Here is a 16,512-nt window from a genome sequence, read left to right on the forward strand (position 1 = left end):
AGCTCATCTTTTGCCTTTTAGAAGTGTTTCTGTGGGTCCTCTTTTTGAGAAAAGTAATCTCATAATGTTGTGCTAGATCAGGCTCATCAGAATTCAGTATCTCTAAATAGTTTAAGCTACGGTTGCATTATCATGTATACATGGATGCATGTAATACATTTTTTTTATGTCACTATTACACCACTTGCAATATTACTGTATATGTAATGACAGTGAAGGCATCTTATCTTATGTCATTCATCTGCACTGAGTATATTCAACTTTATAAACAAGAGGCTTCCACTAGCCCACTGGACATCTTCCTTTTCACCTCTAGAGGGCACTGATGTCCAAAGGGGTTTCCCTTTGGGTCCAGTGAGCACAATCATGATTGTTTATAGTGTAGTAGCAAAAGGCCATCCTCCTACAAACCATCCTCTTAAAAAAAGACATTCCTAAAGATGCTCAGGAAATAGGAGGATTAGAAAAAAGACAGGATATTCTGGACTATAAATAGAGAGTCCTTTAAAGATGCCCCATCAGTACAGTAAGGTATGTGTTCAGCTGTAAGATGGCACAGCTCTCTGTGACCTCCTATAAAACGCAACACAAGCTAAAGTCAAAGTGTTAGGAAGCTTTCTAAGAAATAGACTGATGTAATGTCTTTGTTCATTTAATGTCTTATAACAGCTCATAGGTGTTTATGCTGTGCGTCATAAGCATTGGTGTCTGACCTAAATTATGATGTGGTGAATCATGTGGTATGGAAGGCAAAAAACACAATATTTTCTATAATGGAAGCATCATTGAAATTGTTCTTTGGGGTCTCTAACGGGACCAAAGAATCTCAGGTTGTTGGAGATAGATGTGGATTTTTCAAAATAAAATATATGACCCAAAAGGTTTAGCCTTTATTGAGCCTTTATTTTTATGACTGCAATCACTGGTTGTTCTGGTAAGTTTCATCCTTATTACTCATCCTACCTGGAATAGAGTGAGGTAAAGTTGATGCTGTACACCTGCTATTATAAATCATAATTGCAGGATCAAAGGGAAGTTTTATGTCTGTGCCTCAAGGTGTTTCTGAACTCATTTTGTGTGCACACAAGTCAACACAAGTTCAGTTTTAAGTGAGCTCTGGAACACTTAAAACCTAAAACACTTCAAAACTTGCTTATATATCTATATCTATATCTATATATAAGATAAGATAAGATAAGATAAGATAACCTTTATTAGTCCCACACGTGGGAAATTTGTTTTGTCACAGCAGGAAGTGGACAGTGCAAAAGTTATGAGGCAAAAATTAGAATACAATAAGAATAAATACAGTACACAACTGTACAGAATAGAATAAAATAAAATACTATATACAGTAGAATAAAATAAAATAAATATACAATAAGATAAAAATAGAATACAAATACAAATACTATATACAACTGAGTAAAAATACAACGATGACAGAAAGGATTATTGCACTTAGTATTATTGCATATGTATGGATGTGTGTGCTTGATCAGTTAAAGTCTTTATTATGGAGTCTGACAGCAGTGGGGAGGAAAGACCTGCGAAATCTCTCCGTCCCACACCGTGGTTGCCGCAGTCTCCCACTGAAGGAGCTGCTCAGTGCTGTCACAGTCTGCTGCATGGGGGTGGGAGACGTTGTCCAACAGGGATGACAGCTTAGCCGCCGTTCTCCTGTCACTCACCACCTCCACTGGGTCCAGAGGGCATCCTAGAACAGAGCTGGCCCTTCGGATCACCCTGTTCAGTCTCTTCCTGTCCCCAGCAGAGATGCTGCCGCCCCAGCAGACCACGCCATAAAAGATAGCAGAAGCCACAACAGAGTCATAGAATTTCTTCAGGAGTGGGCCCTCCACTCCAAACGACCTGAGTCTCCACAGCAGGTACAGCCTGCTCTGCCCTTTCCTGTAGAGGGCGTCTGAGTTATGAGTCCAGTCCAGTCTATTGTTCAGATGAACACCAAGGTACCTGTAGCTGTCCACAGCCTCAATGTCCATACCTTGGATGTTCAGTGGTTGCAGTGGAGAATGCTTGTGCCTGCGGAAGTCTACCACCAGATAGATAGATAGATAGATAGATAGATAGATAGATAGATAGATAGATAGATAGATATACACTCACAACAATTAAGTTCTCAACTGAAACAAAACTTGTCTCACATCAAAAACTCTATTTGCCCACTACAAAACCCTGTCTCTAAAGAGTGTAACCTGAGTGGCGAACAAGGCGTTGGCCATAGTGTGCCACCAAAGGGGGTTGATACCACTTGGCATGATGCTGGACGACAGCCCTTATTCACTGTCAAAGGGGTTTCTATTCACAACGGAGAAAACGATGAAATGCCTCCATTATAGTGGGGACCAAAGGGCCCCAGTGCAGCCAGACACCTGATCTCCTCTTTGGCTCTGGCTTCCCTTTGTCAGAGTATTTCATAACTAGCATACCCACTTTAAAAAAGGACTTGATGCCGGAGCAGCGATGGACCTGAGACTCTGTGTTTCTGCACTCAGACATGGGAAATAAACAAACCATCTTTACGGCACAGCAGCTAGATGCCTATCAGGTTGGTATCACTCATGTTTCTTTATCAATTAATTGATAAGGCTCACTCAGAATGAATGGAGCTACCATTATCAGTATTAGCTTAACATCTACGAACAAGATTAATCAGACCTCTTCATACTTTTTATTAGCAAAAAAGAAAGGGATCCAGTCCCATGTGGTGCAGCACTTCCTGACATTCAGAGTCAGTGTTTTCCTGATATTGTGTGATGACTGGATTTGCTTTTGACTTGCATCATTTTGATGAAAAGAAAACTCTCAGAAGTAATTTGAGGTGCAAAGTTAGAGATGTCATATGGTAAATAAATGGTAAATGGCAAGTAAGGCATTTATAAATAAAGTTTTTCATTTGATTTTTGGTGCTAATGTAATGGAGAAATGTTGGAGAAACATTAATATTTACACAAAAATAATTGCCATTTAAAAAAAATTATTAAATTTCACTGCTTTGATCCACCGCAACATCACCACAACATGCTGATACATGATAATAATAATCGTAATAGACAGACAGAGATCATTTTGCCTGTTTTGTAAGCAATTCATAATTTGTTTCCAAAAACTGCATGTTTACTTCTCTACTTTACCAATATTGTGTAAAAATAAGTGTCTTTTATTGATGTATTGCTATTACTGAGTAAAGATTATACACATCACTGTATGCAAACAGCTCACATTGAATTTAAATTGCATTTACAGGACTGTACATATTTCACAAGAAAGGAAATTCTGAGGTGAGCCTACATTACTTCAGTTATTTTGTTTATACTTCCTGCTTTATGACATCCCTCCAGTGCAGAAAAGATCAAACTAAACATGGACTCAGGATAAGTTGTGTCAGATCTCATTAATTTCCTGAGTCATTGCTTATGTAGCATGCTTGACAGAGCTGAATTTTGTTCTATTCTGCACAATACCATACTGTAACTCTAAACTAGACTATCAGGACACCTGTCTTGATGTGGGGCAGACTGCCACTGAGATCACAGGCTATTTTTATTGTGCTGGAAAGTGTATAAGTTGAATGTTTTCTGTTTTCAAAATAGTGTCCGTAGCTGAAAAGCAAGTTCTTAACTTAACTTTTCCTTTCTAACTTTTCCTTGTCCCTTTAAAGTGTAACTCTACATATTATAGGACATATCTTGTAATTCAATATTGATAGTAAATTTTTTAAACCTTTCCTAGACTCTTCCACCGCTATCGGGATTTGGCACCGCAGCTCGTTCCTCTTGACTACACCAACCACCCAGATGTGAAGTTACCATATGAGCTGATTGGCAGCATGCCAGAGCTGAAGGTAGTCCCGCTGCACTGGTCCGCACACGCCCTGCAGACCCGCGCTCTCTCCCTGTGTTCCCAATCCATAATTAATGACCAATTAATCGACAGAATTCTTTGAGCGGTTATATGTTACCTGACTCCTTTAAACTTGAAGGATGTTGGTGGGTCCCAGAGGACACACTTGGTGGAAATAGGTCAATTATATGCCTCTTTACTCAGTGACAGCAAGGTAAACAGGTGTGTTAACAAGCTGGTCACTGACATGCCCCAAGAAAGGGAGAGTGAGCCGGTCACGATCAGGGTCATGCCCGAGGTTGCCACTTTTTCCAAGCTGTTTTTATTACTAAAGATAATTTTATGACTTTATTGGATTTCAAATAGAAAAACAAAACTGAAGTAAAATCACAAACAGCACAATTTTGTTAGAACAGGACTAAACTGCATCACATCGAACAGGCAGAAGTTAGTTGTGCTGAACATTTGTGTGTTCATGCTTTGACTGTTTGTTTAGGACAACCCGTTTCGACAGAGGATCGCTGAGGTTTTCTCTGAGGATGGCGAGGGAAACATGACACTGGACGACTTCTTGGACATGTTTTCTGTCCTCAGTGAGATGGCTCCACGGGACCTCAAGGCCTACTATGCTTTCAAAATTTATGGTAAAATCTTCATAAATCAAGGATGCTTGTCATTGTTTTTGTTTTTTTCTTTAAAACCAATGTTAATTCCAACCAATTTTTACATTTTTGCAGTTTCACAAATCATACTGTGCATACTTTACTACACACGGTACATAAAGTATGTGAATAACCCTTCCTACTGCCACTGCAAGCTGAAAAAATACATTTAAATGTTAACATTTTACACCAAATAAGGAGATATTTCAACTTAAATGCACTGTTTACATCTGTTTGCAAAAGGCAATCATGGAAACAAAATTGCTATACGTTAAACTGCAGAAAACAGCATTGACTTAAGCTCATTATTAGTTAGAATAAGGGCAAATTTAATGTTAGAGCCATGCAGATATACCGCTGGATTTTCTGCACCTGATTTGAGTTGTGAAAGAGGATGTTTGGTTTCCAACATCCCAGACAGAAGAGTGGGCGTTAAACACATCTTGAAACTTGCAGCATTTAAAGAAGCGGTTTGTCAGTAAAACGAAACTGATTATTGTGCAAAAAATGTACGATGAAATCATCAGCAGTAATATATATTCATCCTGAAGGGTTATGGATCGGTAAACACAGCAGATGGGGAATGGAAAGTTTAGGATCATATACCAGCTCGTCAAAGCCTCGGTTAAAAAAAAAAGACAGCTGACAACTTGTGAAACTACACACGAGAACTTTTCATTCCTTATTCAGACTAACAAGGGTGACGTAGTTACACTATAATGAAAAGGATAAGAAAAAACAGCCTGCTTTTCTTCATTAAATTAATCATACACTAAATATTTCAGCCACATTAACAAAATATAAGGTGAAAAAAAAAAGTTGTTAGCTTTAGTTCCACATTTGTCCAAAACAATATATTAAAAACTGTCTTTTGTCCAACCAGATTAGTCTAAAACATGTTCAATTTACAGCCAACAAAGACACAAAAAGGCTTAAGTTGAATAATTCATTAACTGATGTATTATTTGACCTGTTGATATTTTTTTATTTTTTCTGTAAGATTTCAACAACGATGACTTCATCTGCAAGTCAGACCTGGAGAAGACGCTGAACAAGCTGACTCGTAACGAGCTGACAGAAGACGAGGTGAGGATGGTGTGCGAGAAGGTGATCGATGAGGCCGACCTGGACAATGATGGCCGTCTGTCACTCGAAGATTTTCAGCACATGATTGTTAGAGCTCCGGACTTCCTCAGGTAAACCAGCAGTAAACATTTACAATAACATGTAAACCCATCAACAAGGACTAGATGTGTTATTTGGTTATAACTATTGACTCTAATATAGAATATTGTCCTTTTGCTGACTTTCGTAATGAGAAGTGCTTTCTGTTCACAGCACTTTTCATATAAGGATATAAGCAAATGAAGCAATTCTCTACATTTGCTACCTGGAATAGCCCCAAAGGATGGACTGGAAATACTTCAGAATGAAATCCTGTCATCTTCACATCTTCATCATTTTTTTTTAATGTAAAAATAAATAAAATGACCAAAATCATTGTTCTGGCATTCTTTAAGGAGTCCATGTCCAGTTTTTCTCTTACAGAAACAACAACAGTCATGCTGTGACTGCAGATCTTTCATCAGGTGGAGGCTTCGGCCAATCCCTCAAGACAAGGCTCATTAGCTATGATTATCAACAGTGGATTTGTGTCTTGTATCAAAAGGGGTTCAGTTACACTGGACAATAAACAATAAACACGCCAGAATATTCCAGTGAGCCAATAATAGGAGAGCCATTTGTCATGAAAGCAGTCAGTGGGTAAACTGATAGTTTCCTGTGACATCCAGCCAATAAAGCCACTGAATTGAAACGCACAAGGTTAGTTTTATAACCTTATTTTATTAAATCAAAAGTTCACATATCTACAAAATTGTAGATACATTTTATATGGGTTTAGAAAGTACAGTACAATTTAAGCAGACCTACTTTTTAGTGATATTTACAATGTTTTGTTGATTTTTCCTATTATTGTCCCTGTATACTTCACACTAATGGAATAAAATATGGCTGTAAAAAGGGAAACATTTCAAGAAAACAAAAGATATGACTTAAAAACAAAATCAAAGAGGAAGTATCATATTTCAGAAAAAAATTATATAGCTCGAGTCCCATAAAAGTTTGCTCCCTATGTTTCTGTTTATGACTTAAAGCTCGAACAAAACGGTGCCGTCTTCACAGTTCGACACCCGCTCTCTTCCCGCTCAACAGTACCCCGCTGTGCTAAGTTTCACCTGCACTGATGCACCAATGCAGCTTTAAATAAACAGAGCGTGTCCTCTCTTTTTGGCTCAGTGACTGACACAAAACAAAAATAACAAAAAGCCCATACATTCAACCGTACAGCTCTGTAGGTATGTCTGAAAAAAAAGTACATTACACACACGCACAGGTCCGAGATTCACAATGCATAGCTCACCTATGACAGAATAGATTACTAGTGGTTAAGACAAATGGCCATGGTATTCATGAGGTCCCAAATTATTTGATATTACAAAAGGTGCATGAAACATATTGTCCCTCAATACTGTGCATGTAGGAACTTGATTTTAAGACTGACATAAACATAGAAACAATGGAAACAGACTGAGAATCCACATCTAAGTTCAACACAGGTGGAGTGTACATAATTGCATCACACTCCCCAGATTAGCTGTCTCTAATAAAATACTGATTCATATTTGAAGTTTGGCAGTTACCTAAGATGCACCGTGTGCTTCTGGCGCCACCTAGCTGTCAGATCTAATGTCCACAATGGGGAAAAACAAACCTGTAAAAGGATCCAGAATACCCCAAACAGGGCCATCTTTAGCTTAATTCAAGCCATCTCTATGTAAACTCATAAAATATTACTTTTAAATTACGGGTTGGCAAGCACAGTAGTATAAAAAAAAGAGAGGCTGAAAGACTTATCTTTTACACGCAGATATATGCTGAAATAACTCAGTCTGAGGAAGGAAACGTTTTTAAGAGAACTAATAACAGGGCAGTGGACTGCTAGCTGTGAACTACCAGAGGAGATCAAGTCCTTTGGGTGTTGTAAAATGTTGGTAATATATGTCCTTTATATTACCAAGACTCAAAAGGAGCAAAAGAAATTTATAGCTGTACTGTATTGCAAAACTATCACTTGGCACAGACTACACACAAACCACAATTTACTGGTAAAGTGCAAGGAGAGCTGCATGACAGCAGGGAAGGGGCAGAAGGGGCTTACAGTGTGAAACTTCAAGTGATTTTAACTGCTCATCAAACAACCAGAGACGTCATTCAGCTTAACTGCGACTAAGAGCTGACAGGAAAAATTCAGACAATCTATTTTAAAGAAGAGCTGAGGCGACAGACCAAAGGAGAGAAACAAACTTCAATAATAAATCGTTTAAAAGTCATTTTTCAAGATAAATACCAATAAGTGCAGCATCTCAAATAAATGAGATTGCTGCTTTTCTGCCTCATGTGACAATAAACTGATTATTTTAGGACATCTTTAGTGGCTTCAAACAGGCTGTGATTTCAAACTATAAATTAAGGTCTCATTGTCACAGTAATCCTATTATTACAAATTTAAGACTGGTCATTTGCTACATCAAGAAATGTTCCTAAACAGAGTATTTGCATTTTCATCATTAGAATGACAAAAACCTAAACTGTAGTTTAAGATAATATATTCCTCTTCATCACTCACTGAAAGGAGGAGAATGCACCAATGGTGGAGTAATCATTTTCAGTCACAAAAAAATGATTGTCAAGGACAACAAGAGCAGTGCTCTCAGCTCATTCTGTCTGATCCTTGACTGACAGTGAAAAGGAAACCTGTACAGCTCTGTTTCACAGCATTTCAAGCTCATCAGCCTCTGGTTGAAATTTGTCACATAAAAAAAGGGACAGAGTGCTATTAAAAATAGATCTAAATATATCACATTTGTAATCCAGTCCACAAACTATTAATGACTTCTCATCCCTGGTTCTGCTACCGGTTGTGTGAATGAGTGAGTGAGGATAATGAAGAGACTAACTCTGGAGTAAGAGCCCATTCCTTTGTGTTAAATGGAACATCTGGATAATGCTCCTGGCTGAGTCCTCCAACCAGCAGAGCACCATGACTCATGAAGTCAACATTTATCCTTAAAATGGAAAAGATGAAACTCTGGAAGCTTTCAGAAGAGGAAGCATGGAGGGGAAGTCCTCCATTTACTGACAATATAATGGCTTACGTGGGCTTTTAGGACTGACCATAGCTGGAGAGAAAGGGGGAGGAAGTGCTAAGAGCAAGAACAGTCTATTTATGTCCAGTCAGTATGAAAGGCCTCAGTCCTCAGAGTAGGCTACAGCGGAAGAAGCTGGTCTTTTTCTGAGGCTCTGAGATCTTTACGCCCTGACTGCTTCCTTGCGGTGTGTTGCCCTCCTGCAGCAAAAACAACAAAGAAAAACAAAAGACAAGTCAAAACACTGTCATCTGCTGCACAGTTTTCCACAAGCTGGAAAAATGCAAAAACATTCCATAAAGCGAGCCACAAGAGCTGCTGATCATTTTCCTCACAGTTTTATCCTTACCAATTTTGTGTCCATTTTTGATTTGATGTCTCTGGCCAGCATCAAAAACGCCTGTGAAACAGAAAAGCATGCTTTCAAAATTCTAATCTTCATCTACCGTAAATTCAACTCAAGAATTTAAGGCAGCTGGACCTAATAGTCACAAGGTTCAATTAGATTCAATTTTATTTATATAGTGCCAAACAGTAACAACAACAGTCGCCTCAAGGTGCTTATATTATAGGGTGAAGACTAGAGCTGGGCGATATGAGATTTTTTCATATCACGATATGTTTTTTTCATTTCAGGCGATAACGATATCTATCACGATATAAGCCAAATAACTATATTTGTAAGATTTAAATGTGCCGTTGCTCACAAGTAAAATGTGAAATAATCAGCAGCTTGTTTTTATTTAAATATTTATTTCCCATAATAAGTTCAACAGGGTAGATGTACTTAAGGAACATGAGACTTTTTCAGATAAATAAAGGCAAATATTGCAAACTACACAAAAGGCAGCCGCTAAAGCGTTTAAGTTTCAAAATAGAACAAACGAAACAGACTAAATTGTCAATTCCACTTAGAAACAAAATATTAATTCTAAAAATAAATCTTAGTTTGTTTTACAGAAGAACAGACAAAACTGACTAACTTTTGTCAATATCAAATAAACTGAGAACTAAAAGGAAATTCTCAATCTCTCCTTGTTGTATAGCTGAGCTTTTCAAACAGTTTTAACAGTTACTTTAGTCTGACAAAAGCCGAATGACGAATTAGCGCTTCCAGTCAGAGACTGAGGCTACGTCCACACGTACACGGGTATTTTTGAAAACGGAGATTTTCCGTTTTCGTTTTAAAAAAATAATCCCGTCCACACATAAAGGCAGAAATGAAGGAAAACGCTGCTATGAACATGCCAAAGCAGCAGGTGGCGCTAGATTCCTAACCGTGCAGAAATATTGGCCAATCAGAAGTCTAGAAGCCTCGGTGGGAAAAAGTAAACAAAGCTGGGGCATAGAAGCAGAACCGAGTCGTATGTGTGGAGGGACAGTAACTGTGTGTATATGTAAGCATTTAAACACTGCAGAGAGTAGAATTAACAGTAACAGTATTGTAGAAATTCATTTCACCGAAACAATAACGTGGCGCAGTGTGACGCATGCACCAGTTTATTGTATTTGCAGACTTGCTTTCGGCACAATTTACAGTGCACGCTACTCTATTTTTTGTCAGACTTGAAATAGCCGAAATACCTTCACACTACGGAACTTCTATGGCTCTTCCGTTTGACAATCTCTCCGGCATTGGAACCATCATCTGTTTTCTCTTCGGTCACGCTCGGTTGATTTTTCTAGTCGGCGCACTCATTTCCTCCATTACGCGCTGGCTGCTTCCCAAACAAACACACGTGCGGCTTGGCACTTGTGCGGTACGTAACAAGTCACGCGACGTGACGCTGCGGCTGTGATTGGTTCGGCTCTGCGCTACTTAATTTGGATTGGCTGACCTTTTTTTTTTTTTTTTTTTTTTTTTTAAGAGGACAAGAGCGGCGAGGTCTATCGCGATAGCTTAATTTCTCTATCGAGTAAAAGTTATATCGCGATACATATCGTTATCGTTCTATCGCCCAGCTCTAGTGAAGACACAAAAATAATAGAGAGAAACCCCAAAAAAATCAAACGACCTCTTTTGAGCAAGCACTTGCTAACAGTGGGAAGGAAAAACTCCCTTCTAACAGGAAGAAACCTCCAGCAGAAACAGGTCAGCGAGGGGCAGCCATTTGGCGCAACTGGCTTTGGGACGAAAAGTCCAGTTATCACCAACAAGGTTCTTAATTTTGTGCATATGGGAGCTTTGCTTTCTAACCACGAAAGATGACATCAATATTAGACACAAGCAGGTGACATGTTTTGGGGTTTTTCTGGAGGCAAATACTGTTGTGATTTAGCGCCATATAAATAAAACTGAACTGAATGTTTACATGACGTATCAAATTAACTGTGCCATGTGTTCTAGCTGACAAAGTGCTTACATTTTCCACGTTGATGTTGGACTTTGCGCTGGTCTCCATGAACTTTATTCCATACTCTAGTGCAAGCTGAAATAAATAAACAAATAAATAAAGCTTTAAAAAAAATTCTGCTGACACTTTTATTCAAAGCATATTACTTTAACATTGCAATAATGACTAAGATTCCCCCTCGACTGATGATCTAGGTGGAAATGACACAGAGTATCACCAGCTACTTGTTGGTTTCCATCAATGAAGTAAATTTATATAAAATGTACTTACAGTAACCCCTGCATGTAACCAACCCTAACTCAGATGCATGTGTATTAAGGATGGGCATTTCAAGCAAGCACGCTATTTAACATTAACTAGGAACAAGTCGCCTATTTTCCAATAGTTGGAAACTGCTTTTAAATGACTATAAACAGCTGTGTCAGACTTTTCACCATGCTAGCTTTACCTCGTTTCCATTTGTTATATGCATTTAATCCATAAAAGACCCTTTGATGGCTGTAATAATGATTGGCTTTGCATATTACAGCGACATATAACCTCAGTCTGGCACATGGTACTTGGTAGTGCACCCTGTCGTTTAAAACCTAGCCGATGTTTTACTGCCACCTACAGGTAGTAAAAGTGCATTAAATCCAACCAGGCAATAATAAAAACAAGGAAGAAACACTTTTGTAAAATCATGGATATCCCAGATGTGAATGCACACAGACGCAAGAAAACAGAATGATAACATGTCTTTCTGTTGGACTGATTTTAAACTAGATCTTAATGTAACTTTACAGTGGCAGAAACACTAGTTTCTCTTCTCTCCTCTCAGTTTCACTGTGTGTTTGTGCTGGTGAACCTGAAACTGCAAGAACAGCCAACCATTCCTCCCCACAGGGAGAGCTCACTGTGTGACTACATGAAAATGACTCTTTGGAGAAGATTATGTGAGACCATGCATCTGTCAAGCTTCTCACCTTTTCCCCCATCTCTTTGGACACCTGCCGTTTGTCATTGATGTCACATTTGTTGCCAAGGACCATCTTCTCAACGTCCGCTGACGCATGCTGGATTAGAAGAGTTTGAATTTTAAAACGGTACATGATACCATACAGACTTTTGATGGGTAGAACATAAGTGGATGAGTTTATATTTGGACCAGAATGTACCTCTTCTATATTCCTTATCCAGTTCTTGATATTTTCAAAGGATTTTTCGTTTGTGATGTCGTAAACGAGCATGATGCCCTGTAAAGAGCAGTACAATCATAAATAAATGCAGGTGAAGCTGCACCTTCAACAGGAAAGAGGATGTAAATCACATCTGTCTGTCAGCATGTGAAGATACCCACCATTGCACCTCTGTAGTAGGCTGTTGTGATTGTTCGGAAGCGTTCCTGACCAGCTGTATCCCTAAAGAAAAAACATCATTAGTTATCTGAAAGCTTAAGGACAAAATATCAAATTGAATGTTTGTGGAAATTATTAGAAAAGTTAACACAAATTTCTAACTAATATCAAGCATGACAGCTAATACACTAAATGTATATTAAAACTGATGAAACAGTTATCTTAAACTCGCTAGTTGAACAGGCTGATATAGAGCTGGCAGTGTATAAACACATCCAACATACATGTAACGGGCTTTTTAAATACCTCTTCATTGGTACAGAAGCAAAACACCAGCATACAGTATATTACTACTGTGTAGTGCTTGTGGGTAACTGTATTAAGTCTGCAACAGTGCATTAATGTAACAAATAATAAATTCAAGGAAAACATCTCGGCACACAAAACTTTCTTCAACATAAACAAGCTATAATACTAATATCTGCAACCTTACAATAATTGTCAAATTTAAATTATGCTAGCTAGGATTACAATTGGGTACTCCTAGCTAGCCAGGTAACATTAACGGTAGAAGCCAAATATGGCACTACACTGAAGCAAAAAGCCTAACAGGTGGTCTGCTAATAACTGACTTTAGCCCTCTTTATTAAAGTCTGGAAGTTATGTGGCTTTATTTTTTGTGTAAATGACATTAAAATGTATTTCTTTTATTCTACATACACTCCTATCTGAAGTCTCTGTAGACTACAATGTTCACAGACAACACTGTGATCTGTAGTGAGAGTTGGGAGGAAGCCAAAGAGAACTTGGAAAGGTGGAGGTATGCAGTGAAGAGAAAAGGATTGCAAGTCACTGAAGCAAGATAGAATACATGTGTGAATGAGAGGAGGACATAACATAACAGTGAAGAGCAGAGGTAGTAAAGCTGGATAAGTTGAAACACCTGGGGTGAACCATCCAAAACACTGGACAGTTTATGAGAGAGATGAAGACGAGCGTTTAGGCAAGGTGGAGTGGGTGGAGATGAGTGTTGGGGTGATTTGTAACAGAAGCATAGTGGCATTAGTGAAAGGGAAAGTTTATACAAGAACAATGGTTTGAGGATGATGTCACTAGCAAAAACACAGGAGGCAAGGCTGGAGGTGGCAGAGCTGAAAGTGATCTTGAGGAACAGGTTTATATATGACTACATCAGAGAGACAGCTCAGATTTGAGCGGTTTAGAGACAAAGTTATGCTGCACTTCATTTGCATCAAGAGAGATGTAAATCCTGAGCTGAGCATGCTCCAGTAGTCAAGTTGGAGCAACAACAGGATTTGTTTAGCTACTTATCAAAGTAGAGCTGCTGCTGTAGCAGGTTCATGGATACAACCTGGTCAGTGTTCTAATTTAGCGAGTCACAAATATTACACAAGTATTACAATTTTACTACGGTTCATGGTTGCCATCTTGAATTGTTAAGCCTGGTTTTTCTGAGGCTCCTCCAACTTTCCGAGCTCAAAATCTGACTTGAGGGAACAGTTCAGATGTAAATTCCATCTGCCAACTTTAACTAGAACACACTATTACAAAGACAAAAAGGAAACGGTTTTGCCATGTGCACTGGAGGAATAGTTGAAATTGGGCAAAGCATGTTAAATATAGAGCTGTTAGTCAGGAGGAAAAGAGGAAGACCTCAGAGAAGATTAATGGATCTAGTGAAGGTCATAAAAGGGGTTTGGTGTAGCAGAAAATGAGGATGCTAGAGTTAGGGTGAGGTGGAGGCATATTATCCATTGCAAACCATGCAATGTAATGTCCACTCATGGAAAAAGTGGTAGTGGTTAAAACACATTAATTTTAAAAATGATTACATCTGTGATTCTTATCACTGATAATGTATAAGAAGCACATAAGCAGTGAACTCAAGTATTAAACTAGAGCTTGTAAAGTGTATATACATAGTGTAAAATACTGAAAATAATTATTTGAAAAAAAAAATCAACCAACACTAAATGTGTATTAAAACTAAATTAAAACAATGACAAATACAAAACATTGTCGGCAAAATTATGTCACATGTCCAGCATTAAACTTACCATATTTGTAACTTTATCTTCTTGCCGTCAAGCTCTATTGTCCTAATCTTGAAATCAATGCCTGCGATTAAAATAAAAACCCAACATGAATGTCAAATCATAACGATAGCTTAGTAGCTCGGCTCTAGCTGTCAACATTGGCTAAGTCTACTTTTTCAGCAAGAAAAATAACACCAACGGGCTGCCAATAAGCTACAGGAATATGATCATAAACAACCATTACACCAAATATCCGTGTTTCGTATGTCTTCCAAGAATGTAGACGGAGCCAAACGGCTAATGTGCCACTCGGCTAACCGTCTTGGTTAGCAACCCGGCATCAGGTTATTATACAACAAAACATTTCTGCTTAAACATGCGCCACACGTACAAACAAAGGTTATCAGTGCTTCACTTCACTACACTACACTGAATTAACTAGTCAATCGTACTGCTGCTACTTTAGCAAATACACATTCCGCCTATATCAATGTAAAAGAGAAACTAGTTCCTTCTGCTGAAATCCAGCAAGTAGACGGCCTCACCGAGGAAGCCCATTGACGTACTGTAAACAGAGAATGGCTCGGTTTTGTTTCCCCCCAAATACTCACCTATAGTTGAGATAAACGTTGAATTGAAGGCGTCTTCCGAAAACCTGAACAGGACGCAGGTCTTCCCGACACCAGAGTCTCCGATTAACAGTAATTTAAACAAATAGTCGTATGTTTTCGCCATACTTGATATTATTGCGGAAATCCCGCCCGGCAAAGAAGCAATGTAAATGAGCTGGAATGACGCCCCCTGCTGGCCCGGAATTCAACAGCGTTTCAGACTGTGACCGTGAGGCTTTTAGATTGTTGGCTTACTTAAGGTAGACCAGGTTATAATTGTGACTTATTTAACCTGTGCTACTTTATGCTTCTTTTTTTTTTTATCTACTGTACTTGTTACTCTACTGTATAACTATAGCCTTAATTCAATATAAAGTTTTGTTCTTGCCATTTTATTATGTACACCTTGCTAGGACCAGTTTGGGTTTCTTTTTTGCTTTTTGAATTGCTTTCATTCTTCACAGCATAGATTTAGCAATGTGCTCCAAACATTCCCCAGAGATTTTGGTTCAAATTCACAAAGTTGCTGCAGATTTGTCAGCTACAGGTTCATGACGTGAATCTCCATCTTTGGGTTCCACTACAACCCAAATTGCTCTACCCAGATTGAGAGCTGAGGACTGTGGAGGCCATTTGAATACAGTGAACTTATTGTCATATCCAAAAAAAAAAAACAGTTTGAGATGATCTGAGCTTTGTGACATGATGTATTATCCAGCTGGGTACACAAATTAAGGGATTGACACGGCATTAATGGATGGACATGGACAGCAACACCAGCAACCTAGACAGGCAGGGTTGGCATTCAAACAATGGCAGGCAATACTTTCCCAGTTGTCTGTTGTCCAGTTTTGGTGAGCCTGTGTAAACTGTATCCTCAGTTTCCCATCCTCAGCTGACAGGAGAGGCACCTGTTGTGGTCCTATGCTGCTGTAGCCCATCTGCTTCAAGACTTGATGTCTGGTGCTACTCTGCATACCTTAGTTGCAATGAGTGGTTATTTGAGTTGCTGTCAGCTTCAACTCAAAGCATTTACTGACATTAATACTACTACTACAGGATTACATTGGTTCTTACATTTCGGTATACTTGGAAATCAAGGGAAATTTGTGTTCATTAATTAAAAAAGCAACTTCCATTTGAATTACAATTCAACAAAAGAAAAAAAATGAAATGCAAATTACCACAGCCTAAAAAAGGGTCAATTAGGACTTCTAATGAGGTTGGAAAGTAGAGTAAACGTGAAAAAGGAAACTGTAAAGATGAAAGGCAAAACAACTAAATTATTACAAAACAACAATAATTATTTTACCTGGTTTATCTTTTTTTAATAGCTGTTTAAAGTAAAAGTTGGATTTAAAAGCGAGTTGAGTGAACAGTCATATTCATCTGTTTCTGTGTGAACATGTTTATTTAGAC

General features: G+C 38.4%; 2 protein-coding genes across 2 annotated transcripts; one reads left to right on the forward strand and one right to left on the reverse strand.

Annotated features, from left to right (window-relative positions):
* The first annotated feature begins 2,518 nt into the window (after window positions 1–2,518).
* Window positions 2,519–5,886, forward strand: cib3 (calcium and integrin binding family member 3). Its single transcript, XM_085378226.1, has 6 exons — window positions 2,519–2,569; window positions 3,268–3,302; window positions 3,754–3,865; window positions 4,361–4,508; window positions 5,527–5,722; window positions 5,865–5,886. The coding sequence occupies exons 1-6, from the start codon at window positions 2,519–2,521 to the stop codon at window positions 5,884–5,886; spliced, it is 564 nt and encodes a 187-aa protein (XP_085234352.1).
* A 2,359-nt stretch (window positions 5,887–8,245) lies between these two features.
* LOC146613171 (ras-related protein Rab-8A-like) lies at window positions 8,246–15,237 on the reverse strand. The gene is made up of 8 exons (XM_085378787.1): window positions 15,094–15,237; window positions 14,504–14,564; window positions 12,428–12,488; window positions 12,246–12,323; window positions 12,054–12,143; window positions 11,098–11,163; window positions 9,084–9,134; window positions 8,246–8,934 (listed from the first exon to the last, which is right to left on the reverse strand). The coding sequence occupies exons 1-8, from the start codon at window positions 15,215–15,217 to the stop codon at window positions 8,845–8,847; spliced, it is 621 nt and encodes a 206-aa protein (XP_085234913.1). The 5' UTR covers window positions 15,218–15,237; the 3' UTR covers window positions 8,246–8,844.
* Window positions 15,238–16,512: the final 1,275 nt, after the last annotated feature.

This window comes from Diplotaxodon limnothrissa, linkage group LG18 (assembly GCF_057381915.1).
Source record: "Diplotaxodon limnothrissa isolate DT_005_m linkage group LG18, D_limnothrissa_male_GT1.1, whole genome shotgun sequence".
Taxonomy (NCBI): Eukaryota; Metazoa; Chordata; class Actinopteri; order Cichliformes; family Cichlidae; genus Diplotaxodon; species Diplotaxodon limnothrissa.